The sequence below is a fragment of the Bidens hawaiensis genome, unplaced genomic scaffold, assembly GCF_021521415.1.
Source record: "Bidens hawaiensis isolate Kalapana, Puna unplaced genomic scaffold, B.hawaiensis_p1.1 tig00009361_1, whole genome shotgun sequence".
Classification (NCBI taxonomy): Eukaryota; Viridiplantae; Streptophyta; class Magnoliopsida; order Asterales; family Asteraceae; genus Bidens; species Bidens hawaiensis.
The window spans coordinates 80781-107570 of NW_027491690.1; the positions used below are offsets into that span (position 1 = coordinate 80781).

Consider the following 26790-nt stretch of genomic DNA (forward strand, 5'->3'; position numbering starts at 1 on the left):
CGGGTTTTATCGCCTTTAATCTTTCGTTTCTCATTCATTCACCATGTTTTCAGTTTTATTTGCTTTGTTTAATTTAGATTATATGATGCTAGCCTAGGTAGTTATTTTTATCATCTGAATTAATCTAAGTGTTTTAATATTTTATTATTATAATTCAATTAGGGTCAAGTCTTTATTATTAAAATAATTAGGTTTTAAGTAATGATTATGTTTTATTATATTTTAATCAATTAAGGTTAGGTTTAGTTAATTAATATTAGTTTAAAAACCCCCTTTAAACATTATTATTACATAGTCGTGTCAGTAAGTTGAGTCTAATTAGCTAGTATACGTAATTTATAGAGTCTCGTGGGTTCGGTATCCGAACTTACTTAGCTGTACTAGAGTCGACCGGTACACTTGCCGGTTAGCAGTTCAAGTTAAGTTTAAGAGTCGATCTAGAATTATTACTTAGTGTCTAGATTAGCTTAATTTTAGTTAATAATTATTTGACTACTTTTAGCACATCATGAAGTCATCTCTTGAATAACAAAAAAGGGTATATTTTTTAAAGTTGACTTTGAAAAGCCTTTCGACACATTAAATTGTGACCTTTGCACAACATGAGTACTCCGACCTTATGGTGCGATTGGATTTTGGGGATTCTAAAATCAACTAGGACTTTGGTCCTGGTCAATGGGGCTCCCCGACAAAGAGTTCTTGATTAGAGGAGGAATCCCTTAATGTGATCCATGTTGGTAATTTCAGACTCGAAGTCTGAATTTAAAGGACCAATATTCACGAGTATATCATAGTTAGTTATGGTTTCTAATTGCATTGTAATTAAAATAGGTAATGACTCAACTAGTTAGTCATATCAACCACTAGTGGATCTATTACTTGGCCTTGGGTCTTAAGGTCATTGGGGCAATAAGAATAGGGGTGGCAATCTTGACCCAAACCCTTTCAAATGAGTCAATTTGAGTTGTTTTAAAAGTTAAATGAGTTGGTTTGGGTAAAAGGTTTTAAATATATGGGTCAAAATGAGTAATTTGAAATTTCATCCTTTTATTTTCGGGTCAAAATGGGTCGACAAGTTCAAAGAAATGGGTCGATGTGGGTTAGTGTCCTAAGGAAATTTGACAGGTTTCGGATCGGAACGGGTTTTCATACAAGACAGGTTTCAGCACGAAACGGGTTTCAGATCGGAACGGGTTCGGTTCAGGTTTCAAGTCATCACGAGTTTTCACCCGTGACGTGTTGGGTTTTGGTTTCTTTTGTTTCTTTCTGGTCGATTCCGGACTCGTTTTTGTTCGTTTTTTCAGTTTTGTTTTTGTTCGGTTTGAATTCTTTTAGTTTCGTTTTGATTGTTTTATTCGATTTCGATTGATGTGGCCCGGTTTTGGCTTTTTGTTTCTTTGTTTCATTTTCGTCGATTCTTTCGGTTTCGGTTCGATCCTAGATGGGTTTTTTTTAATGGAACGAGGACAACGTATGAAACATTTTAGTGTTTTTACTTTTTTTTTGTTTATGATTTATAATTTGAGTTATAATTTTATTATTATTATTTTTGAATATTTTTTTGAGGGTTTTTGATCTTAACAGAAAACTCTTAAAAAAATTCAAAAAAAATAATTAAAAAAATCATAACTTAAAATATAAGTAAAAAACGAAAAATCTAAAAAAACTAAAATGTTTCTGACGTTATTCTCGTTCACAAAAAAAAAGAAAAACAAAAAAACAACCCGGTTTGACCCTAACCTATTTTGACCCAAACCAAAACAACCCTTTTTTTAATTGACTCGTTTTGACCCAAACTCATTTTGACGCATACTCGTTTTGACCCATGACTAATTTCAACCCATGACTCGTTCGACCCAACCCAACCCATTTGCCACCTCTAGGCAATATTAATCATATTAACCACTGGTGGATCTTTATGAAAAGCGTATGTTGTTATGGAAGGATAGAACACTATCTTTTAGAGGGAGAATCACCTTGATCAAATCGGTTTTAACTAGTCTAGCTATTTACTTTTTATCATTGTTCAACACCACCAATTACTTTAGAAAGAATTTTGAAACGATTTATATGGTCCGGTCTTAATTCTATAAAATAAAATGCATTGTACGTGTATTGTGAAACAAAGTAACGACAACAAAAGACAAAGGATGCTTGGGTGTTGGCTTACTATCGGATGTGAACCTTGTCTTCCCTTGCAAAATGATGGTGATGACGTACTGATGAGCTTTAGAACAAAGATCTTCTTTATGGTTCATGGTAATTCAACCGATTCAATATAGCGCTCATATTCTTAAGCAAAATTGCAAAAATATACATCCACCGTTCATTGCTAGATATGTGGATGGACGAGGGGAGGCTTTTGGGACTCATTTCCTAATCTTTATTGACTAGCCACCCGAAAGAAAGCTTCGGTCGCAGTTGTATCTCAGGCTTGAGCTTGGGCTCAAATCTTTGACGTGCGATCTCATGGGATACGATCACCGTACACATGTGTTTTCAAACTGATTGAGCATAAGATATGTTAATGAAGCTCGACTTTCCATCTCTGTCCGATAAGCCAGGCACTTGGGTGTAGAAATTAACAAACTTGAGTGAATTCACTACTAGTTCATTGAGGGTGCACAAGCAGGCTTATATCAGACACATCAACAAGCATAAATGGAATATAATTGGGTTTCAATAACCCTAAAATAAGAACTTCTAAGTTCTAACTAGGATGAGCAAACAGGTATGAGTATTGAACCGGTACCAAACTTTATCGGAATTAATTCGACACTGTCTTTTTTGACATCACAGTACCGTATGGTTAGAACATACACAATAAGGACTCTGGAAAATCCCCAAAAAACATGCTCATAAAAACAGCCAATAAAGAATCCTTAAAAGACCAAAATACATTGCTATATCATCATCACATTTTATACCTAAAACCCCAACCCGACCCCACCACCTGCAAAAGACCCCACCTTATCTCATTTTTTCTAGTGTTTGTGAAAAACTTTCTTGAAATGTCTTCTAAAAATCACTCACACAATAAAAAAAATGAATAAGTTAGATAAACACCAAAGAACACCCTCTAAAAACACTTTATTAGGGATGGTCTTATGTACTTTTTGAATTTTTGTCTTCAATATCAGCACGGACCAGAGATTTTCGATACCAAGCTGATCCCTAATTCTAACTTGACTAAATGCTGACAGATTTAAAAATAAGGGCCTTCCAAATGTTTTTTTATTAAGAGTATTTGTATACATTGGTAAACCTAAAAAATACCGTTAGATGGGAGCCACAAACTGAATATTAGATAACAGACTTGTTCTTCTCCAGTCCACCCAAAAGCAAACCCCCTGCTGCATCAATTCAATGGCCTCTACCACTACCACTACCACTACCACCATGTTCCTCTATCCTCCCACCGCCACTCGCCACCACACCACTCTCCGCCGTACCTCCAATTTCCCCTTATACTCCTTCTCAACCCGATCACCATCTTCATCACGCTCAATTTCCATTTCAGCTACTTCCTGAGCAATGGAAGCCTTAATATTCGACTGCGACGGAGTCATTCTCGAATCCGAAGACTTACACCGGCAGGCTTACAATCTGGCCTTCGCTCACTTCAATGTGAGATGTCCCCCGTTCTCTGAGCCTCTGGATTGGGGAATTGAGTTCTACGATGTGCTCCAGAATCAAGTCGGTGGCGGTAAACCTAAAATGCGATGGTTCGGTTCGGTTCGTCTCTATAGATTTTGTGATTGTTAGTTGTGGAATTGTGATTGGAGTTTGGTTGTTTTAGGTATTTTAAGGAGAATGGATGGCCGACTTCGACGTTGTTTGAAACGCCTCCGGAGAGTGATGAGGATAGGGCGAAACTGATTGATGTTCTTCAGGTATTGGAATTGAGATTGATAAGTAATTTTAGGTTGAAATTGGTTAAATGGTTGATGAATTTAAGGTGAATAAGTTGTAATGTTGATGTGGTTAGGATTGGAAGACAGAGAAGTACAAGGATATAATCAAGTCAGGAACTGTAAGAAGTAACTTTTACAAACACTACTGATTGATATACTATGGTCAGACAGACTGGCTATTTTTTTTATATTAGTATGGCCTACATAAGGGACGTATGTAGGCAAAATCATACGACTCGTATTATGTGTTTGACTGGAAAACAAAGGATATGAGCACTGATATAGCCTTACGGCTTGTATGACATTTGTGTGCCCTGTAATATGGTCTGTGTGACATCTATATGACGGCCAAAAAGATCATACGGCCAGTATGGAATTTTTGCACTCTATCGTATGACCTGCATTAACTTACAGCCTGTATGATGAGTGGAGAAGATGATATGGCCTGTATGACATTTTTTGGCCGTGTGATAGGGTGAAAAGTGGTCAAACGGGCCATTTTGTTCATCATGCGGGTTGTATGATTGGGCGAAAATGGTCAACGGCCCGTATATTGTGTTTGACTTAAAAATTTACTGATTTGACTCACTGACATAGCCATAAGGTCCATTTTCTGGCCCTATCATACAGCCTGCATAACATCATGCACCCGTATAATACGTCGAAAAAAGGTCATATGGCCCTATGACATCATCCAGCCCATATGATAGGGCAAAGAAAGTCGTACAACCCGTATGACTTGATACCTAGTCTACACTTTCAAGGGTGGTATATAGATAACAGAACCCTAACTTTTCAGTAACTTGTTGAGACGTGTTTCGTATATGTGGTTTGGTTGGTGCGTATTTGACAGGTTGAGCCCAGACCAGGGGTACTAAGATTGATGGATGAAGCAAAAGCTTCTGTAAGATATCTTTTTTATAACACATAACTCATTATCTACTCCTTGTAATTCATTTATTGTTTTTTTTAATCACAGGGTAAGAAACTTGCTGTATGTTCTGCAGCAACTAAAAGCTCAGTTATCCTCTGTCTAGAAAACCTTATTGGACTGGTAAACCCTCTATTCTACATTATTTCAATGTATTTAGTATTTACACACAATAACAACCTTTTTAATTCATTCAGGACCGTTTCCAAAGCCTTGATTGCTTTCTTGCTGGTAACTATATATCATAATCAATACTGATTTATATAAGCAATTGACTTGAATATATATAATGCATATAAACACATTTGTTTTTTTTAAGAACATAACATTTTGTAGGTGATGATGTAAAGGAAAAGAAACCTGACCCTTCAATATATATCACCGCCTCTAAGGTAATTATTGGTTTAATTTCATATATACCCAACCAAAAAAAAATCATATATACACGACTCTAACGAGTTTTTACTTAATGACCATTCTACCCCTTTCCACTATATTTGTTTAAACCCTATTTTGTAAATGGATTTTGATCGACAACGACGATAAGTAAGCGGACCAAACTGTCATCTCTGCTCTTTTGTTCTCTTCACGGCAGATAATCGAAGAATCAAATCTGTATGTTCGAATCAGATAATCGAACTCGAATTTGATAATTGAATCAGGTATTTTCACATGATAATCGAATGATAAGCAATCTAACTCGAATCTCATAGTCGAACTAGGTATCATCGTATCTATCTCCATCTATTTATCACATTGTATTATTGTATAAGGGACTATTATTGAGGTATATCGCATCTGTTATATAAAAATGGCATATATGAAATTTTAAGGTTTTAGAAAAATAAGGGTAAAATGGTCATTTCTTAAATTGTTTTTAATAAATCGGATATATAATTATATTTGATCTTTTTAATTTCTTTGTAAGGGGCTAAGGGCATATATGATTTTTAGTTTTGCATGGGTATATATATATTTTCCAAGTTTGTAGGGGCATATTTGAAACATAATTACAAATATTTGTGCTTTCATGTGATTGGATATTTTTCTTATCTTTGCAGATACTAGGTGTTTCAGAGAAAGCTTGTTTGGTGGTGGAGGATAGTGTTATTGGCCTACAGGTTGACCTCTGTTTTATTTAATCTTTTGGTTTATTAGTTATGTCAGTTGATAATGGAATCAAACCGTATTAACTCTATAGGCGGCAACAAAAGCTGGAATGTCTTGTGTGATTACCTACACATCTTCAACTGCAAACCAGGACTTTACAGATGCAATAGCAAAATTCCCTGATTTAAGTGACGTAAGGTATGGTCTCAATAACAATTCAGTTATTTGAATACAATGATTTTATAAGGTTTTGAGCATAAAAAGTACACTTTGACTCATTTCTGTCTAAACTAGTTTTTGTTTAGTCTTACGCAATTAACTTGTTTCCTTATTCAGATTAAAAGACTTGGAAGAGGTGCTACAAAATGCTGTTACTGCATAGTAAGCTGACAAGAATTCAATGGCATAACTTGTTAGCAACAAATCATCATCAAAGATGTTTGCTTAAAAAGGTGTTCAAATTTTTGTGCATGTCCATTTGCTTGTAACTTGTAATCTATGTACCTGCGTCGTTCATTTCATATATGTTTCTCTCTCAAATAACTGTCAGTTTACAAGGGCAACAATATCTAGACATATTAAACCAACCATGACCTAAATGTATAAACGAGGTATAAACGGTTGGTCTCGTGATCCAAAAATGTATTTATGAGCAGTGTAATGAGGTAAAAACGAGTGACATGTAAGGAAGATACAAACATGGCATATATGATGTGTAACATCAGGTTGCACCCAATTTGATCAAGTGCTGCATATGAAGTATTTGATATGATCAATATGACCACATAAAGAAATTATACAACACTTTTAATTGACCTATTCTAAAGAATATGTATTAAGAATATAACTATAAGTTTATATTTCAACAAATTGTATCAGTTTACTTGTGCTCAACGAGGAACGATTTCATGTTCTTGTAGAGCTCTTTCGGCTTCTCTGCATTTACTGCATGCCCAGCATTCTTTAAGATTACCAATTCCGCGTTTTCACCTAAATATCTGATGAAAAGAAACAACAAAACAAACATGAAACACACTTGAACATGAAATGAATGAAGTCAGCATTATGTTTGATGCATACCGTTTTAACCTGTGACCCAATTCTAATGGAAATATCTTATCATGCTCTCCCCAAATGATCAATGTTGGCTACATCATGAAGAATAAAGTTAACCAACTTTAAAGACCCATTAAAGAACTCGTGTTAGCTGGTTGAACCCGACACAAACCCGAAAAGTTTACACAAACCTGAACATGACTCGAACCTGAAAATCGTGTAATCACATAAACCCAAACATGAAAAGGGTATTCTGCTACTTGTGGATGACAAGAACACGACCAGCTTGACTCAAAAATATATTTTATAAAACTTCCTTCACGTATAAATTGTAAATTTACATATTAGTTTTCTTAAAGTAAATGTTTAAACTATGCCAAGTTATATTTTAATATTTAGCTTTTGGAAAAAAAAAAGATAAAGAGAAAAAGAACCCGATGTGTTGACACGCAACTTACATGAACTCGCTTAGACTGAACCCAAACCCGCGAATTTCGTGTTAGATTCGTGAAATGTCATAATAGGGATACAAACGAACCTGAGTAATCTTAGGAAGATTTGAAACTTTTCGGCCTTTATGTACTGTTTCAATCAATTCTCTTTTTTCTTGAACATGCTCTGTGTTCATAACCTTTCAAAAGAAATCAAGTGGTTCAGAACATTTTATTACCACAACTCCACAAGTCAAATGCCTAATTACAAATTCTGCAAATTAAGTCAATTTTGAAAAAAGGTCAACGGTGACCACTTAATCACATTCACGGGTATTTGGATGTTTTTCAAAGTGATTAATGGGAGTTCAAGGTCAAGTAATCAGACTGTCTTCTAATTGAAATAATAAGTTGTAAGCACTCCACAATTAATCTATACTTCTTGGATATAACTTTGACCCAAAAAGTCAAACAAGCATCTACACACATCAACATTTGACATAATTATGTAGCCCACTTAATTAAAACTTAACATAGTTGTGCCTAATTTCATTACACGGTTGAATATAGTTATTAGCTGCCACTTATACAAGTCGTATGAACCAATAAGACTTGTATAGGTGAGATCGGGCTTATAGATTATGTTACTCACATCAATAAAGTCAGAGAGAAAGCAAGAAGGCACATTTTGAGGAGGCTTAAAGAACGCCATTCGCAACAACTCCCTCAATTTCTCCGGCGTCTGAGCCAACAAAATACTCGCAGCATCATCAATGCTCTTCACACTGAGCAACCCTGTCTCCATATCACTTTCGTCCAGACTAACACCCGAACCGGCTATCACCACCTTGTCCACCTTCTCTGAGAACTGTGCGGCCATGCTGTACGCTACAAATCCCCCATAGCTTAGTCCCATCACATGTACCTTTTTTCGAAAAAATGACAGAACCCGGAAAAACTTGTTAATAACCAAAAAAGCGGAACTATTCTGTTCAGTTTTGGTTTTACATTTAAACCTAAGCGAATTTGTGGATCTTCATTTATTATTTTGGAGTTAAGTCATTTATATAATGTTAATCAATAATGTGACACTAAATGTTATAGTCACATAAAAATACTTTGACACAAATTTGTGATTTTTCCGGCCCAAAATTTCAAGTCCAAATAATAAAACCGAATCGAATTGAATTTATGAATATCCACTTTTTAATTTTGGATTTCAATAATTTATAAAAATTTAATAAATAATTAAATAGAGTTATTGTAGTCTTGTAGAGCCAAATATATAATAATCAATTACAATTAATCAACACTAACAAAAAGATTTTGACCCAAATTTATATCTTTGGTCCAAAATTTCAATCCCAAATATTAAAAAAACCAAAAAAAAAAAAAAACTGAAAAAGAATCGAAACCAAAACAAAAAACCTAAACTGAAAACATTTAAAAAAAAACCAAACTTTTAATTTTTCGATCGAATTTGTTTACGCCTAAAACCGACCCAAACTGACCCATGCATAATATATATATTTACCTTACCCACAACACCAACAGCTTCCATGGCTGCCATAAGACACTCGGCCTGAAACCGCTCGGTCCGGTCGGCCAGTGTCGAGTAAGACTCTCCAAAGAACAGAAGGTCTGGTATATAAACATTAAACTTAGAAACCAATGGAGAAATAAAATCATTATACTGCCACATTGCGTTGGCGCCAAACCCATGAATAAGTAAAAGATTTGGTTTGTTTGGTTTAGGGGTTTTGGGGATCCATGTGTGGATAAGGGTGGCGCCGTCGTGGAGGCTGACGGTGGTGGACTTGAGTCCGGTGCGGCTGAAGGAGTACCGGAAACACCAGTCACGAGATGCTGTGAAGCTAAAACACTTTGACATGCTTCGTTCGGAACAGTTAAGGATACAACGTTGGAATACGAGGAAATGATGAGTTTGTTATATGTTTTGATCCGGTGACGGCGATGATGGATATGATGTCAGAGGGTTTGATTGATTGATTGATTGATTACTGGTTAGGTGTGTTGATGGTGATGTAAAGGATGATGTGTTGACTGTATACTGGTGTTTTTTTCTTGTGGCAGAAAAGTGGTTGTGTTAAATATTGGATTATGTTAATTGAATAATGCTACAAAAGAATAAGACTAGATTTGGTGTCTTCGATGAAACCCATGTGTCAAGTAGATGCATAAGAATTGTATAGTCCCTGATCTAAAGGTAACCGGTTCTATTACAAGTTTCAACGTCTCGTCTACATATAATGTACATGTGAGAGTAATGGTTAATAGTTAATACTTAGGATTTTAAGGTCAAGTCTGAAACCTAATTCAATGAGTTACTTTCATCAGGGCCGGCTGGAGGGTAGTGTCGGTCGGACCGTCGGCCAGGGCACGTAATTTTTTGGGGCCAAAATTTTTTATATCTTTATATATACATTTAAAAATATAAAACTTGTATAATATGATTTGATCTTTACCATCTTACAATTATTGGCCCAAAGTTCTTTTTTTATTCATAATCCATTTAATGAAGTTTAAATTATTGCGCCCAAACTAAAACTAAAAACTAAAAACTAAAAAATTAAATAAACTCTCAATGCAAAATAAAAGAAATAACTGTCGATTGAAATTTCTTTTTTGCTTCCTTAATTCTTTGCGAATGTTGAACAAAATCTGAACAATGACTAACTCAGCCGACCACCACTATTGGTTCATTGTTGGCCATCAGGCTTCCTCTTCGGTTGACCAAGCCAGCCAGCCAGCCAAAGGACCAAGCTATTTTTTTATCCAATGCTAAGAGAGTTTCACGAATAATTGGTTAATCGTTAGTTATTACGGTATTTGATTTTAATAATATGGTTTTCTATGTTTATTGTTATAACATTAAGCGTCATTTAAAAAAATTAGCTTATATATTTCGTTACTTGTTAAGGCTATGGGCATTTTTATTTCGACTCGGCCGAGGTCTCTAAATCCTCGGAGACGGCCCTGACTTTCATAGTGAAAAGTTTTTTTCTTGATGATATTCTTGGATGAGTCAGATGTAGAGCATCAAATTCGGTATGGACGTTTGACATCTTGTCTCAGAAATGCTCACTCGGGTAATGAGAGTGGTTTCAAACACAGTTTAAAAAAAGGTGTCTGATTTTGCAATGTTTTTTTCTTTGACGACCAACATAAGAAATTTTATTATTAAAAATAAAACAGGTCTAGCAAGACGCTAGCCACACCACCAATACAACATCCACCTAATATCTATACAGAAACAGATTCCCTTCCAACATATAAAGCTTATTACAAATAAGTGTACTCCACCTTTCCCATGTTAAATTATATCCTTTGATCTACTGATTTCATAGTGTACTCCACCTTTCCCACGTTAAATTATATCCTTTGATCTACTGATTTCATATAACTCAAACAAAGCATGTTAATATTACAAATGATATAATGCAAGTAATTTTTAAAATATTGAGTATCCTGAGATATAAAAGTTTGGTACGACTGTTGTTAATCACAGTTGCTATCATTCTAATATCGTCATAGGCCTGTAAACGAGCCATGTAAACGAGCCATGTCCGTGTCCATTCATTTTACTATAATTGAACACGACATATAATCGAACAAATGTTTTTGTTCATGTACGTTTATTAAGAGAGTGACTATGTTCGTGTTTGTTCATGTTCGTTCGTTAAAAATTAAATGAACAGTTCATGAATGTAAACAAACACAAACAAATATTAACAAAAATAAACATGCATTTTTAAATAAACAAAAATTAACATAATTGACCAAACATAAACGAACATAAGTATTCATCCAAACACATGTTTATGTTTATATTTATTTATATATAACTACTTATGCATTTGTTAAAATTTTAAACAAACATAAATGGATATTAAAGAAAAAAGACTGTGAAATTAGACACCTAAATAAATGAACAAAAATGTGTTCATGTTCGATTATTCAAGAAAAAGATAACACAATCTCTTTTAAGTTGTTATCACTTTTTTTATGATTATTGTGTTCAAAATTAGTATGTATCTGGACAATTATGTACAAAAAATTGTTGAATAAGTTTTATGAGAAAAAACATAAAGTATGTTGGTTTTATTATTTTATTTGCCATAGGAAATATATATAGATTTTTATGTAGGTGCGATTTCGCAGATTTTTCTTTAATAGCCAAAAAAAGAAATTTTATTATTAAAAGCGAAACATGTCTAGCAAGACGCTAGCCACATCTTTTTGGGGGGGGGGGGGGGTGTAAAAAGTCGTATATATTATTAATTATAATTATTTGGTTTTAGTTTAAATATTGTGTGAACATTTGTACTTAAAGTGTGTTTATGTGTTTCAGGTTATCGGACGCTAAGGATGCTTATCGGGGTGATTTACGGGCTTGGAACGAAGACTTAGAAGAGCGGAATTCTTCGACACGTTTTCCTATGCAGAAAATAAGAAGAGAAGAAAATCCCTGTTAAATGTCCTATTCGCGTGACGCGAAGGGATAAGATAGAACTGCTTCGCGCCACGCGAACAACACCCGACTATTTGTCCTTCGCACATCGCGAATGACCTTTTTAAAGCCCGTTCGCGCGACGCGAACTAACATCAGACGAAAAATTTAACCCAACTTTAATATAATCAGTTTGAAACCCCTATTTCGACCTATCCTTCAGTCCAACAGTCAGAGAGAAGCCCTAACACGATTTTGCACCATCCCGAAGCTTCCAGTTCGTCAGTTCATCACATGATTTCATCCTTTCATCAGATAAGTGAATCTTTTGTGATGCCGATGTTAGCCTAAAACCATTGTATTCACTTTAGGCTAGGGTTTTTTATAAACCAACTTTGATCAGATTATGTGTTTCAATGATTAAGAACTTGACTGAGTTTTATTATTTGATCTTGTCTACTTTGTTAATTGATTGTTTAAACAACTATTGTTTTTTATTGTTAAACTTTGCATCACTTTTCTGGTTGGGTTCATCAACATTCAGGGTTAGCTCTTGTGTCATTATTGAACTAATAATCGCTAGTCATTGCAATTTAACTGGTTTTTATAATATATAACTGGTAACTGGGTAGACCAGGTTCAGTTGTGTCAATAATTCGGGTAGGGTATCGTTTGTCATCATAACTCAACTATTAGATCTAGTAATTACTGAGCATTCAATTTATCTGAACCCGTGATTAGTTGATCATCGCATTACCTGAACCTAAAGTGAATCGTTTTCCTATAATTTTTTATAGTTAATTAAAAGTAATCCTGTGTTTCCAAATCATCTTTATAAACCTCTTGACATCCATTTTCCGTCTAATATAATAATTAATTAACATGAGTTTACTTGCACTTTCCATTAATTCTTTGTGGAGACGATCTTACTTACCCGTACTAGCTATAGGTTTTTAAGATTGTAAAATACTTGTTTTTTATTAGAGCACAACATCTACATCAACATCCATCTAATATATATCTAAACAGAAACACATGTAAACAACTCAATTTAAAACAAACCAATTCCATGCCCAATCTAAATTTTCTTAAATTAATAAAGAGCGCTACGGCTCTTTTTGTTCTCGGTCAATGAAGCCAATGGTCTTAAATCATTCTCCCATGCCCATTTTCTTTCTCACGATCTCCCCACTCATGCCCACATTCATAGATAGGATCACGGTGTTCCATGGGCGTGGAGTCTACATAGCCGAGTCCCTCTCATGACCACATAATCATTACACAAGGCATAAGTATGAGCCAAACCTACCTCTTTTTCTATTATTCACATCTCACATTTGCGAACGGTCGACGAGAATTTTGTAGCATGTTTCTTTTTGTGTTTTCATTATGTTATGACCAATTGTTTCAAGAACAATATTGGGTTCAAATTATGTTTCGGGAATGAAATTAGATTTTGGTGGAGTTTGGTTGATTTAGGTACAAATTGGTGAAAGTGTACATCTCAAAAATAAATAAATAAAAATAACACATTTTGGACACCTTGTAGCATGAGATAAGTTGTGCAATTTTGAAAAATCCAACTTCACGTAATTTTGCGATATACAACCAACTTAGCTTTAAATAAGCTATTTTAAATTTGATCATATTGAAAGTTAAAAGGGGTTTCAATTGGTTTGTTTGGGTCGTTTCCCATTTGGGTTTGATAACACATCCTAGGGTCAATACGCTGGTTTTTGGTTTAACTGGTTGGTGTTATTTGGGTCAATATGCTGGTTTTTGTTAAAGTGATGGTTCTGGAAGAATGAGTTGTTCGGACGGAAAGAGTACAGAAGAACGTGTTTTGAAAAAATGTTAAAAGTTAAGTTAACGAACTTGTAGCTCTTCTTTAGAAAAAAAAAAATTGTTAATAAAGACCCCATTTGCATTTTTTTCTCGGCCAACTCACCAATCTCTCACACCTGTTTTCTTCCTCATGATCATCACATCCACGCCAATCTCACAAGATAGGGGTGTGGTGTTATGTGGACTTCGGTCCTACGTGGCCGAGCCCTTCTCACACTTGCACAACTATTGCAGTATTGCACATAGTCTTAATGGATCTAAATCCAAGTGTACAAGTATTATTTTATTATTATTATTATTATTATTATTATTATTTGAACAAATCCTCCTTTGTTCCGACACAAGATTCACATCATTTTAGAATGTTGGATTGTAAGTGCTGCTGGGTTTTAACGGTGGTTCGGAACGAAATCGGTCAAACAATTTTAACCCGTTTTAATATATTTGTTAAATAAATATTAGAGAAATCTGCATTTTTTCTCCCTGGTTTATATCGTCGTGCGATGGGTTAACCCCTGAAAACTAATTTGAGATGTTTCTACCCTCATGTTTTTTATAATTGTAATATAAGCCCCTGGTTGAGTGTATTGAGCCCCTGGTTAAGGGTATTTTAGTAATTAGACAAATAATAATAATAATAATAATAATAATATCTAATAATAATAAAAATAATAGTAATAATAATAATACTAGCAGCTCATCATCATCATCATCATCATCATTATCATCATCTCAACCATTATCATCATCTTCTCAACTCTCTCATCCCTTCCCCGTCGCCACCATCGCCGTCGTCGTCCACCGAAAAACTTCCCACCACCAAACCCATAAGTTTTATACAAGAATTTTAACAAAAAGAGCATAGATCTAGATCTAAGGTGTGGATGAGATTTGAAAAGAAATATGGTGATGCCACTTTGGTGAGCAATAATGGTAGCGCATGGTGTTTGGTGAGTAGTGATGTGATGACGGATGTTGAAGATGTGAAAAGGGGCGAAATCCGATTTTCCGGCCGCCGGTGGCCGGAATCCGATTTTCCGGCAAAGAGGTACGGCGACGGCGACGGGTGAAGAAGATGGGTGGTGGTGATGAAGATAAAGATATAAATAGTGGGTATGTTGATTTCCGGCAACATGTTCGTGATTTTCCGGCTACGGTGGTGGTGGTGTGGCGAAGGAATGGTGGTGACGGCGGCGGTGATGGGTTGCGGGTGAAGAATATGAAGATGAAGATATGAGTTTGTGTTTGAATGATGATGTTAATTTATGTATTTGTATAAGATTTATGGGTTAGGGTTCTTAGAAGGAGATGGTGTTCTTGATGTTCTTGATTTTTTGGGTTTTTGTTTGTGTTAGGGTTCTTGATGTTGTTGATTTTCTGGGTTTATGTGTTGATGTTCTTAATGTGTTTGAATGCTAATGATGAAGATGAAGATGAAGATGAAGGGTATAATAGTCATTTAACAAATTATTTAACACTGCAAGGAGTCATCTGTTCATAATAAACACTGCAGGGAGCCAAAAAAACCGGCCCAGTAAACACAGGTGCGCAAAATGCGCAAATTAGTTTTCAGGGGCTATTCCGTCTCCCGTCGATATAAACCAGGGAGACAAATTGCAGATTTCTCTAAATACTAATCACATTAATAAGTTAACGAGTATGTACGCATCGGAAATAAAACGAACCAACAAGAACCCGAAACCCAAACTTGGATCTCCGGTTACAACTAATACGAGCATGATAAAATATACGAACAACCATAGATAAAGTTAGTTTATAACTCGGTTATCAAAACCGGGAAGAACACCGAGAGCTAACGAATCGAGCTAGGTGTACGACACAATCAAACAATCAAGAATTTCGGTGGTTGTAGGTGGTCGCGGCTGGTGGCGGCACTCCGGTGAACGGTGGTGGCGCGGCGGCAGTTCGTTTCATCGCGTAACAGCTCGTTTAAGCGAGTTTTCAATTCATTTCAGCGCGTAACAGCTCGTTTAAGCGATTTTTCAGTTCGTTTCAGCACGTAACAGCTCGTTTAAGCGATTTTTCAGTTTGTTTCAGCACGTACCAGCTCGTTTAAACGACTTTTCAGTTCGTTTCAGCGCGTAACAGCTCATTTAAGCGATTTTTCAGTTCCTTTCATCACTTAACAGCTTGTTTCAGCATGTTTTTGTTTCGTTTTTGTCGATTTTTCAGTTTCGGTTAATTTTTCGATTTTTTTAACGAGGACAACGGACGAAACGTTTTAGTTTTTTTACATTTTTTGTCTTTGTTTTATTTTTTTAGTTATGATTTTTTTATTAATTTTTTTGAATATTTTTTGATGGTTTCTATTAAGATCAAATCTCTCAAAAAAAAATTCAAAAAAAAACAAATAAAAAATCATAACTCAAAATATAAATGAATAACGAAAAAAGTAAAAAAAAACTAAAATATTTTCGTCGTTATTCTCGTTCATCAAAAAAAAAACCTTAATCGACCCGTCTAGTGAGAAAACTCGAAAGAAACCGAAACCCAACCTGTCTAGTGCTAAAACTCGTGTCGGCACGAAAGCTGATCCGAGCCGAAACCTAAACCGATATCGTTCCAATCTAAAACCCGTTTCAACCCAAACATGTCACTTTTCCTTAAGAGTCTAAGACACTAACCCACATCGACCCATGTAATTAAATTTGTCAACCCATTTTGACCCAAAAATAAGAATGTGAAATTTCAAGTGACCCATTTTGACTCATTTAATTATAACCTATGACCCAAATCAAACCATTTAAATTTTAAAACAACCCAAATTGATCCATTTGAAATGGTTTGGGTCAAGGTTGCCACCCCTAATTATCATTATTATTATTATTATAACTAAGGTTTAAACCATTTTAAACCCATTGGGCTTTAAGCCCAATCACCAAATTAAAGCCAAGTCCACCATCCAATCTTGTTAATTATATGTGTCGGCCCAGTTAACGATTAAGTGGGTTTAAGATTCGTTACCCTCGGTGTAACTCATACCGGGTCACAATCGGGTCGGCCCGCGTTGACTTGACCCGAACCGGCCATTATTCCAACAGTCTCCCACGTGGACGGAATCGGATCAAGTAGCACAACGCTGAAGCTAGAGGCGTTCTAGCTACACATTGCTGTCCCTAACCAATTATGAAATTTTTAATCCATAACCAAAATATCTTGGAATACCTTATTGCAAGATAATGAATTTATAGTAATCGTTGTCATCTATCTTTTCTGTATAAGACATCAATTAAACAATGATACATGGATCAAATCAATCTCATATAATGTTCAATTATTGTAGTTCTCGATATAGAGTCAAAGTGGTCCAATCAAACACACAGTAAGTTTGGGTGAGGCTTCACACTTTACTAGTTTGAATCAACGAGGGCGCCAATATGTCTAACTGTTACATTTTCATGTAAGAGTACAGAATCCCATCTTGACTACATACAACTCGCAATGAACTCCAGAAGATGATTTGATGCGAGTTACATCCAACGTCATTCATAATGAGGTCTGTGAGTTTGGAAGTCAACTGCTTGAGTCCAAATTCAGAATAGTCTTAATTTAGAATCGTTCCCACGAGTCTGACCGACTACGGATAATTTAGAATACAATATTCACGGATTAAACGTATTAAAATAAACACAGTTGTATTATTCAACGTTTGCATTTAACCATTAAATCAAAAGTGAACAGAGAAGTACAACTGATTAAACGTTCATACATCCAAATACTAAATCAAAATAAATCACTAGCAAGTCTAAGCCCGATAGCATCTCTATGCTGATCATGTTTGTCCCGAGTCATCGGCTTAGTGAACGAGTCAGCTAGATTTTGATCTGTGTATACTTTGCTTATCACGATGTCTTTATGTTCCAGTAATTCTCGTACAGAGCGGAACTAAAAATGTGCTTGGCCATGTGATGAAAATTGGGCTCTTTGGCTTGAGCAATAGCACCTGTGTTATCACATATTACGTCAATCATTTTCCTAAACTTGGAACCAGATCTAGGTTGGCTATGAATTTTTTCATCCAAGCAGATTATGAGTGAGATACATCTCGGTCATTCTGGAAGTTAGCGTCAGTGTAACACCTTACAGTGAGCTCCTCTTCCACTCCTCCAAACACGCTTACGAGACGTTAGGTCTACTGCATAATATAGCGTTCATGACAGAGCCAATCGCTGAAGCATATGGAATTGCTTGCATGTGCTTTGTCTCAATGTCCGTTGCCGGAGATTGCGATTTGCTAAAACGGTTCCTTTAGCAATGGAACAGTTCCTATATTGGAGTTGTCCATTGAGAAGCGTGTCATGACTTTGCTTATGTATGTACTATGACTTAGCCCTAGAAGCCGCTTAGATCTATCTCGGTAGATCTTGATTCCCAGAATATAAACAGCTTCACCAAGATCTTTCATTGCGAAACAAGATCCCAACCTGTGCTTAACTTCCTTAAGCATAGGAATGTTATTTCCAATTATCAGTATATCATCCACATACAGGATGAAGAATGATATAGTGCTCCCACTAGCCTTTCTATAAACACAAGGCTCATCTTCATTTTTGATAAAACCAAACTCTTTGATTTTTCTCATCAACATGTAGATTCCAACTACGAGATGCTCGTTTGAAAATCCACTTGCTTCCAATTGCCCGAACTTCGGGGGTTAGCTCAATCAAGTTCCAGACTTGATTGTCATGAATAGATTGCATCTCGGCGTTCATGGCATCTTGCCATTTCTCAGATTCCAGATCCAAGATTGCAGATTTGTAGTTAGTAGGTTCGTCGCCAGACTTGGCTACTAATAAGACTTCGGGACCATCTAAATGCCATAGGTATTTAGAATTTGGTGCGGGAGTCCTATTACTTCTGCGAACACGCGTGTTCACGTCTGATGTATTAGCAACATCAACTTGTTGATCAGACGCTCCAACTTCCCCAGCGGTTGATTGTGGTTCCTGAATTTATTCAAGATCGACAATGTTATCTCCAGTTCCTTGATCGAGAAATTATTTCTCGAGGAAGTGGCCTTTCCTCTTGATAGAAATCATATTTGTATCAGGATGAAAGAAGTAATAACCGCTTTGGTTGTAGTAATTGACGAATGTGGGAGGCGTACATAAGGGCGAAACTCCAAAAGGAGTGAGGCAAGTTAGTTGTACACATCATCATTCTAACCATGTTTAGCAAAGTTTGATTCCTCCTCTCGCTCACGCCATTATGTTGGGGTGTGCCAGGTGGAGTGAGCTGTGAAACAATTTCACACTTTTTTAGATGACTGATGAACTCTGAGCTGAGATACTTTCCACCTCGATCTGATCGAAGCATCTTAATGGTTTTACCAAGTTGGTTTCCATGTCGTTATGAAACTCTTTGAACTTTTCAAAAGTTTCATGCTTGTGTTTCATAAGATACACATAAGCATATCGACTATAATCGTCGATAAAAGAAACGAAGTATCTTTCATGGTTTCTAGACATAGTTCTGAAAGGTCCACACACATCCATATGTATGAGTCCTAACAGATCTTTTGCTCGTTCATTCTTATGAGTGAAGGAGTCCTTGGCGAGTTTGCCAACTAAGCAAGATTCACAATCGTCAAAAGAGTCCGGTCCTGTGGATTCAAGAATCCCTTCGGATTGGAGTATTTTAACTCGTGCCTTGCTTATGTGACCAAGTCGGCAATGCCATAGAAATGTATCATTGATGCTAGATCTGATACGTTTTGAAAGATTATATACGTTATTATTAGTTTGAACATCAATTTCATAAATACCATTTCGAGGTTTAGCCTCAAAATGAAAGATATCATTTAAGTAAGCAGAAATAGCCATGCTATTAAAAACGTACTTAAAAGCTTGTTCAAACAACAACGAAACTGAAATGATGTTTTTTGTCAAACCAGGAGAATACAAACATTTATTCAAAGGAAAAACTAGGCCAGATGGACAAGTAAAATGAAAAACTCTAGTTGCCCAAACCGGTACTCTCTTCCCATCTCCAACAATGAGTTCCATTCTGCCTTTATTCAGCTTCCTCCACTTCTTAGGCTCCTGCAAGACATTAACAATGTGGAAACCACATCTGGTATCAAATACCCATGTGTTGCTAGAGACAGTGAAAAGTTCAATAACGTATATGGAAATACCTCGAGAAGAGCCTTCACCATTGGCCTTCTTCTTCTTGATCTCAGCAAGGTATTCGGGACAGTTGCTCATCCAGTGCCCCATTTGGTTGCATCTGTAGCACTGGCGCTCCTCAAAGGGCGGCGGTGGTGGCTTTGCAACTTTCTTGTCAGTGTTGGTGGAAAACTTGGAAGCTACAGTAACCTTCTTCTTGTCTTTTCCCTTATAACCCTAATTCTTGGGTTTAGGCTTCTTTACACCAGCAGATTGGATCATCAGAACTTGATTGGTCCTTGAAGGAATGTTCATCTCAGCCGTTTTGAGCATGTTGTGCAGCTCCGACACTTTCTTTACCCAGCCATTCATGTTGAAATTCATTACGAACTGGTCGTAAGATCTGGGGAGAGAGTTGAGGATGAAATCAACTACCATCTCATCGGGCAGGGGATAATCAAGTTTTTTAAGCTGAATGATGTGCCCCTTCATATTAAGGACATGTGCACTGATGGGAGACCCTTCTGCCATCTTGCAACTAATGAGTTGATTCATGGTATCGAACCGTTCCTGACGGGCTTGTTTCTGGAACATGCCCTTGAGTTGTTCCATCATCTCATAGGCACCAAAGTCTTCTAAGCCCTAAGCAAGCTCAGAATTCATGGTGGCTAGCATAATGCAGGAGACCTCAGCCGAGTCATCCCTATGCTTGTCAAGAACTTTTCGAGCAGCGGCTGTGTTGTTTTCAGGCTCGTTTGGAACAGGTCCATCGAGAAAATACAGGAGCTTTGCCATTGTAAGAACTAGTCTTAAGTTGCGGTGCCATTCGATGAAGTTGATGCCGTTTAGTTTATCCTTCTCAAGGATAAACTTAAGGGCATAGGGTGAGTTTCGTTTGATGACATCTGATTAAAAAGCAAAAGTAAATTTAATTAATTTTTTCGATGTTGTAGTCCTATTATTAATGACCCAATAATATTAATGAAATAGGAGTATGAGAATCTGGCTTCCAGTTATTAAAAGCAGCTGTAGCACACAACATTAATAAGTGGTTAGGCAGACTGACAACGATTGCCAATTGTGAATAGAGCACAACTCTCGGTTATGAGGACTATAGAGACAACGATTGTCTGTATCGATACGTTTAGCCTCATCTTTGCCCACTTTAAGTCTCCAGACAGCTGTAGCATGTAACAGGAGAGTAAAGTAATAGTTGTCCTAATACAGTGACGTGTGAAAGGGCCGGATGTGTCAACGAAACGCTTTCACCTTGATGGGATAGGCTAGAAAACAAGTGCGGTGCTTTAGCTCCAAACACTCGAAATTTCGCAGTATGCCTCAAGTGTGACTTGTAGTAGGATTGGCATAAACCATTGGTTTTAAATTGGGATTAATTTTATAATTACCAAATAGAGTAAAAGTCAAATTTTACTGTATTTATTATCGGGACAAAAATGATGAACCCTTTCATCTATCAGGACACTTAGTTTTAAATAACCTATTAAAAAACTAAGTTTGTCGCGATACGGCTAACCAGTTTTAAGTTAATTGAAAACTATTAACTTATTAGTTTTGGAAATCAAAACGTTTTTAATTTGCAAACCATAATTGGTTAATAAAAAAAATTTTATTTTCCAAATTTATTTGGTATTAAGTTGGTGATATTATAATCCTATTATAAACAATCCAAGTAACCAAAATAGCAAATAATAATATGTAAATCCTTATGGCAAAAAGGTGAGATCGGTCTCGCTAGAGCCAATTAGGGAGACCGATTGGGTCAAGGGGTTCACAACATAAAACAACCACAAAGATGGACTTCTTCGTGCATCCCGTCATCTTGTCCGAACTCCCACTAACTTCAAGAAATCCTTGAGCTCGTCCTCGGTTATCATCGTGTCTTCTTTATTACAAATTTATAAACTAACAACAATTTGCCCTATTACAAATTGAACCATCTAATATGGCCAAAAGAAAACCGAAAAATAAAATAATAACCGATTACAATTTTGAACCATCCATATGGCCAATTAACGAACTCAACAACCAAACACAACCAAACAAACATAGGTCGGGGCCGAATTTACATATTCAAAATAAATAAATTTCGGGTCGTTTTGACATGGTCAAATAAAATAAACAAAATTTTGACCAAATTTAAAATTACCCGAAAACAAATCTAGATCTATAAACTTTAAACGATTTAAAGTTTGAGATGTAGATCCGGTTTAAACGAACAGGGATCGACGCGTACGTTGTAACCGCGGCTGTGATACCACTGTTGGGTTTCAACGGTGGTTGGGAACGAAAACGGTCAAACAATTTTAACCCGTTTTAATATATTTGTTAAATAAATATTAATCACATTAATAAGTTAACGAGTATGTACGCAGCGGAAATAAAACGAACCAACAAGAACCCGAAACCCAAACTTGGATCTCCGGTTACAACTAATACGAGCACGATAAAACATACGAACAACCATGGATAAAGTTAGTTTATACCTCGGTTATCAAAACCGGGAAGAACACCGAGAGCTAACGAATCGAGCTAGGTGTACGACACAATCAAACAATCAAGAATTCCGGTGGTTGTAGGTTGTCGCGGCCGGTGGCGGCACTCCGGTGAACGGCGGTGGCGCGGCGGCAGTCGGCAATCCACGGCAGCAACGGAACACATCGGAGGTGTGGTGGTGTTCCGTGGTGTTGCAGATCCAGTAGCGGGTGGTGGCAATAAACAATAGCAGCAACAGATCTGGCCAGAAATATTGACGGCCGGAACACCGGGTCACCGGAAAAACGAGCTACGATGGTTAGCGGTGATGATGAGCTACACCGGTGGCTGTAGTTGGGCGGCGATTATGGTTCCGGTGACTAGGGACCAGCAACTGTGGCAGGAAGGCGGCGGCCGGAGATCTGGTGGCCGGAAAATGGCTGCCGGCGGCGGTGGTCTAAGGATGATGGTGGCTAGGGTTTATTAGGTGAAGATGATGATTAGTTCATTATTAAATATTATTATTCTATATATATATGTGTATATATATATATATAAATATAACTAGGGTTTAAACCATTTTAAACCCATTGGGCTTTAAGCCAAATCACCAAATTAAAGCCCAGTCCACCATCCAATCTTGTTAATTATATGTTTCGGCCCAGTTAACGATTAAGTGGGTTTAAGATTCGTTACCCTCGGTGTAACTCATACCGGGTCACAATCGGGTCGGCCCGCGTTGTCTTGACCTGAACCGACCATTATTTCAACAAGTGCCATATACATTAAAGCATCCATAATAAGCTTCAAAACCCAAGGTTTGAATGATGTGACAAAAAGGCAAACCAAGATGACATGAACTCTACCATTGTGAAAATGAGTACATTTTGTGGATACAAACCTGTAGAGGACAAGTTTTGTGGCCCCCACTATAACATCACACTCACACATATATATATATATATATATATATATATATATATATATATATATATATATATATATATATATATATATATAATACTATATATTATTTTAATGGAGGTTTTTGTTTAGGTTTGTTATTGTAAAAGAAAATAAGGTTTTTAAAAAAATATTAAAATATGACGTGTCATTGATGTAGCGGTTTGTGAAGATTTGTTGTTATGGATAGTTGCAGATTAGTTGAGCATTTAAAATTCTTAGTTCACCGACAAAGTAAAGTTTTCTTTATTATTATTATTATTTTTTCTTTCTCTCTAAATTCAATAAAGTTGGTAGAAAAACAATACTAAACCATATGTAAGTACACAATTTTGTTTGAAAAAATATTAAATGATCCTTTATAAACAAATAAATGAAAAGAAAGTAGGCAAGTTACAAATTAAGGGGCCACCTTTATGAGTTACCAACGGATTGTAGTGTTAATCTATGTTCCGTTATAGAAAGTTGCAAGTCAACGCTCATAGTTCTGGTTGTGGCGTAAAATAATGTCTATGGTCTGCCTTTAAACCATTTGACATGCGGTTTTATTATTCCAGCAACTAAATCTCTTTAAATACACTTAAACAATAACTCAACTTCCATCTTATCTTATGACTTATACCATAATGTCTCCAATGCTATTATCCCGCAACAGATATTGCTCAACATGGTACACTGCTTAGTGATGTAATTGTTGCCAAAGATGCACAGGATAGTTATTCGAGTGTTGATGCTAAACTAAGGTGGCTAAGAACACAAATTATAGGCGAATTTGCTGAGATTCAAACTCCATTTGGAGCACGTAAGCTTACGTATGCCGATCATACAGCCTCAGGCCGTTGTCTTCGTTACATTGAAGATTATATCATCCAGAACCTTCTTCCCTTTTATGGTAAGCTTATGTTTGTTGTTTTTGTTATATGTTTCCGGTGTTAATTATATGTTGTGAAAATTTCTAGGTAACACTCACACATGTGACAACTATGTCGGTGATCGGACCATGAATATGCTCCATGAGGCAACCGAATTTGTGAAGAACTGCTTAGGTGGAACGCAAGATGATGCGCTACTTTTCTGTGGATCGGGCACTACAGCCGTTATAAAACGGCTTCAAGAAGTCATGGGAATTGCGGTTCCATCAATTTTAAGGGAGAAAGTGTTGAACTCATGTATAGAAAGTGAAGAAAGATGGGTAGTTTTTGTTGGCCCTTATGAACACCACTCCAATCTTCTTTCCTGGAGGCAAAGTTTAGCAGAAGTGATAGAGATCTGTCTAGACGAAGAAGGAATGATTGATACGGATGATTTAAAGGCGCGCCTGGAGTTTTATCAAACCACTGGCCGTCCAATTATCGGTTCTTTCTCCGCTTGTAGTAATGTTACTGGAATTTGTTCTGAAACACGTTCTTTAGCTCGCTTGCTTCATGAGTTTGGAGCGTTTGCATGCTTTGATTTCGCAGCAAGGTACTTGTTTTACTTTGCATGATGGTTCAATGATAACTTAAGTTCTAAGTTCTAACATACCTTTAATGTTGAATGCATAAAAGTGGTCCATATGTGGAGATAGACATGAGATCAGGTGCTGCTGATGGCTATGATGCGATAGCCTTAAGTCCACACAAGTTTCTTGGTGGACCCGGATCACCCGGGATTCTTCTGATGAGCAAGGCCTTATACAAGCTGAAATACGCTCCCCCTTCGACATGTGGAGGTGGGACCGTTAGCTTCGTTAATTGCTTCACTGAACAGGTGTTAGTGTAATCTAGTACATTGAAAATTATGCATGTAATTTGATAAAGGCTCTCAAAGGCATTGATTTAAGGTGAATGTATCTAACTGTTAGGTAGTTATATATTGTAGGACACGCTATACATTAACGGCATTGAAGAAAGGGAAGACGCTGGGACGCCTCAAATTCTTCAACGCGTAAAAGCAGCCTTAGCATTCCAAGTTAAAGAATACATCACGTGCGGACTTATTACCGACAAAGAGCATGACTACATTGAAAGGGCAATAGAGAGACTTGTGAAACATTCCAACATATGGGTGTTGGGAAATACCAAAGTAGAAAGACAAGCAATTCTATCATTCCTTGTTTACACTACCACAAACACTAATAAAAGAGACAAGCCTCTTAATGGTGCTTTTGTTGCTAAGCTTCTCAACGACCTCTTTGGCATCCAAGCTAGAGGAGGGTGTGCCTGTGCTGGACCATATGCTCATTATTTGCTTGGCGTCGATGAGCCATATTCGCTTGCAATCAAATATGCGGTCAAAATGGTAAGATAGTTTTGTTTCTACACTTGTTTTTTAATATTATATTATATAAATTGGATAAAAGATCGAATCCAATAATCCTTAACGTACAAAAATACCTAGATTCACGAAATTGATCCTTGAAATCACATCACAAGATCTCGGAATCATCAATACATACCCAATTAATCATCAATTCACTGAAAAAAACAGATTTGGATCTTTAATCGATCACTTTTTTACTTTTCTTCACGAAAGCCGTTTTGAGCGTATTATGATTTTCTTGAGCGTTTTTTGTATTTTGGCTTTGAGCGGTTTTGTATTTTTGGCTTTGAGCGTTTGTTTTTGCCTTGAGCGTTTTGTTACTGGCTTGAGCGTAATTCACGTACGTTTTTGTACGTTAAGAATTATTGTACGTTAACCTAACTCATATGAATTATATTATGTTTTTGTTCCAATGATAGGGTTACAATGGAGCAAAGTTGGGTTGGACAAGAGTGAGCTTTCCTTATTACATGTCTAATGAGGAATATGAGTTCATTCTAGCTGCAATTGAATTTGTAGCTGTTTATGGTCAAAGATTTCTTTCTCTCTATCACTTTAATTGGAATACAGGCGGTTGGACTTTCAAGAATAATTCTTTAAAGGAGGCATTTGTCAAAGAAAGAGATTGCAAGCTTTGTGCTTCATTTTGTAGCCAAAAGCAAATACTCAACAAAAGGTGACAGATTGCAACACAATGGATAGCTGAAGAAACACTAAATGACCCCGGCAGATTATGAATAATCTAGGGGTTAAGTAGATGTTTCCCACGAGGGTTAGGTCCGGCAAAGATGGCTATTCTTCTCGACCTGCAAAACAGACACCGTGAGCTCGTCACTGAGAAGGGGGGGGGGGGTTCCTCCTTGTGACCACCCTCCGGCGTGAGAATCAGACTAGATTGCTCTGAATATAAGTGTATATTGAGAGAAATAGCTAGAGAGAAGATAAGATGATCATACCGTTCCAAGGTGTTGGAGTATTTATAGCCGAATGTAGGTTTCCAAGCAGGTACGGCCAGCTGTATATAATATTCCTTTTCCACCAACTACGGGCTACGTACGTGCCACGATGGGAGTTGGTGGGTAGGCAGCGACTGATAGTGACATTTTGTACTGGAGCGTGCTCCTCCTCGTACTATTGTCGGTGAGCT

General features: G+C 36.6%; 3 protein-coding genes across 3 annotated transcripts; 2 read left to right on the plus strand and 1 right to left on the minus strand.

Annotated features, from left to right (window-relative positions):
- The first annotated feature begins 3353 nt into the window (after nt 1-3353).
- Nucleotides 3354-6604, plus strand: LOC143532139 (haloacid dehalogenase-like hydrolase domain-containing protein At4g39970). The gene is made up of 11 exons (XM_077027270.1): nt 3354-3725; nt 3800-3893; nt 3989-4033; nt 4768-4818; nt 4894-4968; nt 5043-5076; nt 5182-5237; nt 5907-5966; nt 6047-6153; nt 6292-6349; nt 6389-6604. The coding sequence occupies exons 1-10, from the start codon at nt 3535-3537 to the stop codon at nt 6335-6337; spliced, it is 759 nt and encodes a 252-aa protein (XP_076883385.1). The 5' UTR covers nt 3354-3534; the 3' UTR covers nt 6338-6349; nt 6389-6604.
- An 81-nt stretch (nt 6605-6685) lies between these two features.
- LOC143532137 (uncharacterized) lies at nt 6686-9333 on the minus strand. The gene is made up of 5 exons (XM_077027269.1): nt 8977-9333; nt 8095-8367; nt 7550-7642; nt 7036-7103; nt 6686-6953 (listed from the first exon to the last, which is right to left on the minus strand). The coding sequence occupies exons 1-5, from the start codon at nt 9331-9333 to the stop codon at nt 6836-6838; spliced, it is 909 nt and encodes a 302-aa protein (XP_076883384.1). The 3' UTR covers nt 6686-6835.
- A 14654-nt stretch (nt 9334-23987) lies between these two features.
- On the plus strand, nt 23988-26341 carry LOC143532112 (uncharacterized; the record flags this gene model as incomplete). Its single annotated transcript, XM_077027252.1, has 5 exons — nt 23988-24234; nt 24302-24806; nt 24890-25091; nt 25203-25622; nt 26063-26341. Coding segments are annotated over 5 exons (1635 nt in total), but the record flags the coding sequence as incomplete, so codon positions are not given.
- Between the last annotated feature and the right edge of the window lie 449 nt (nt 26342-26790).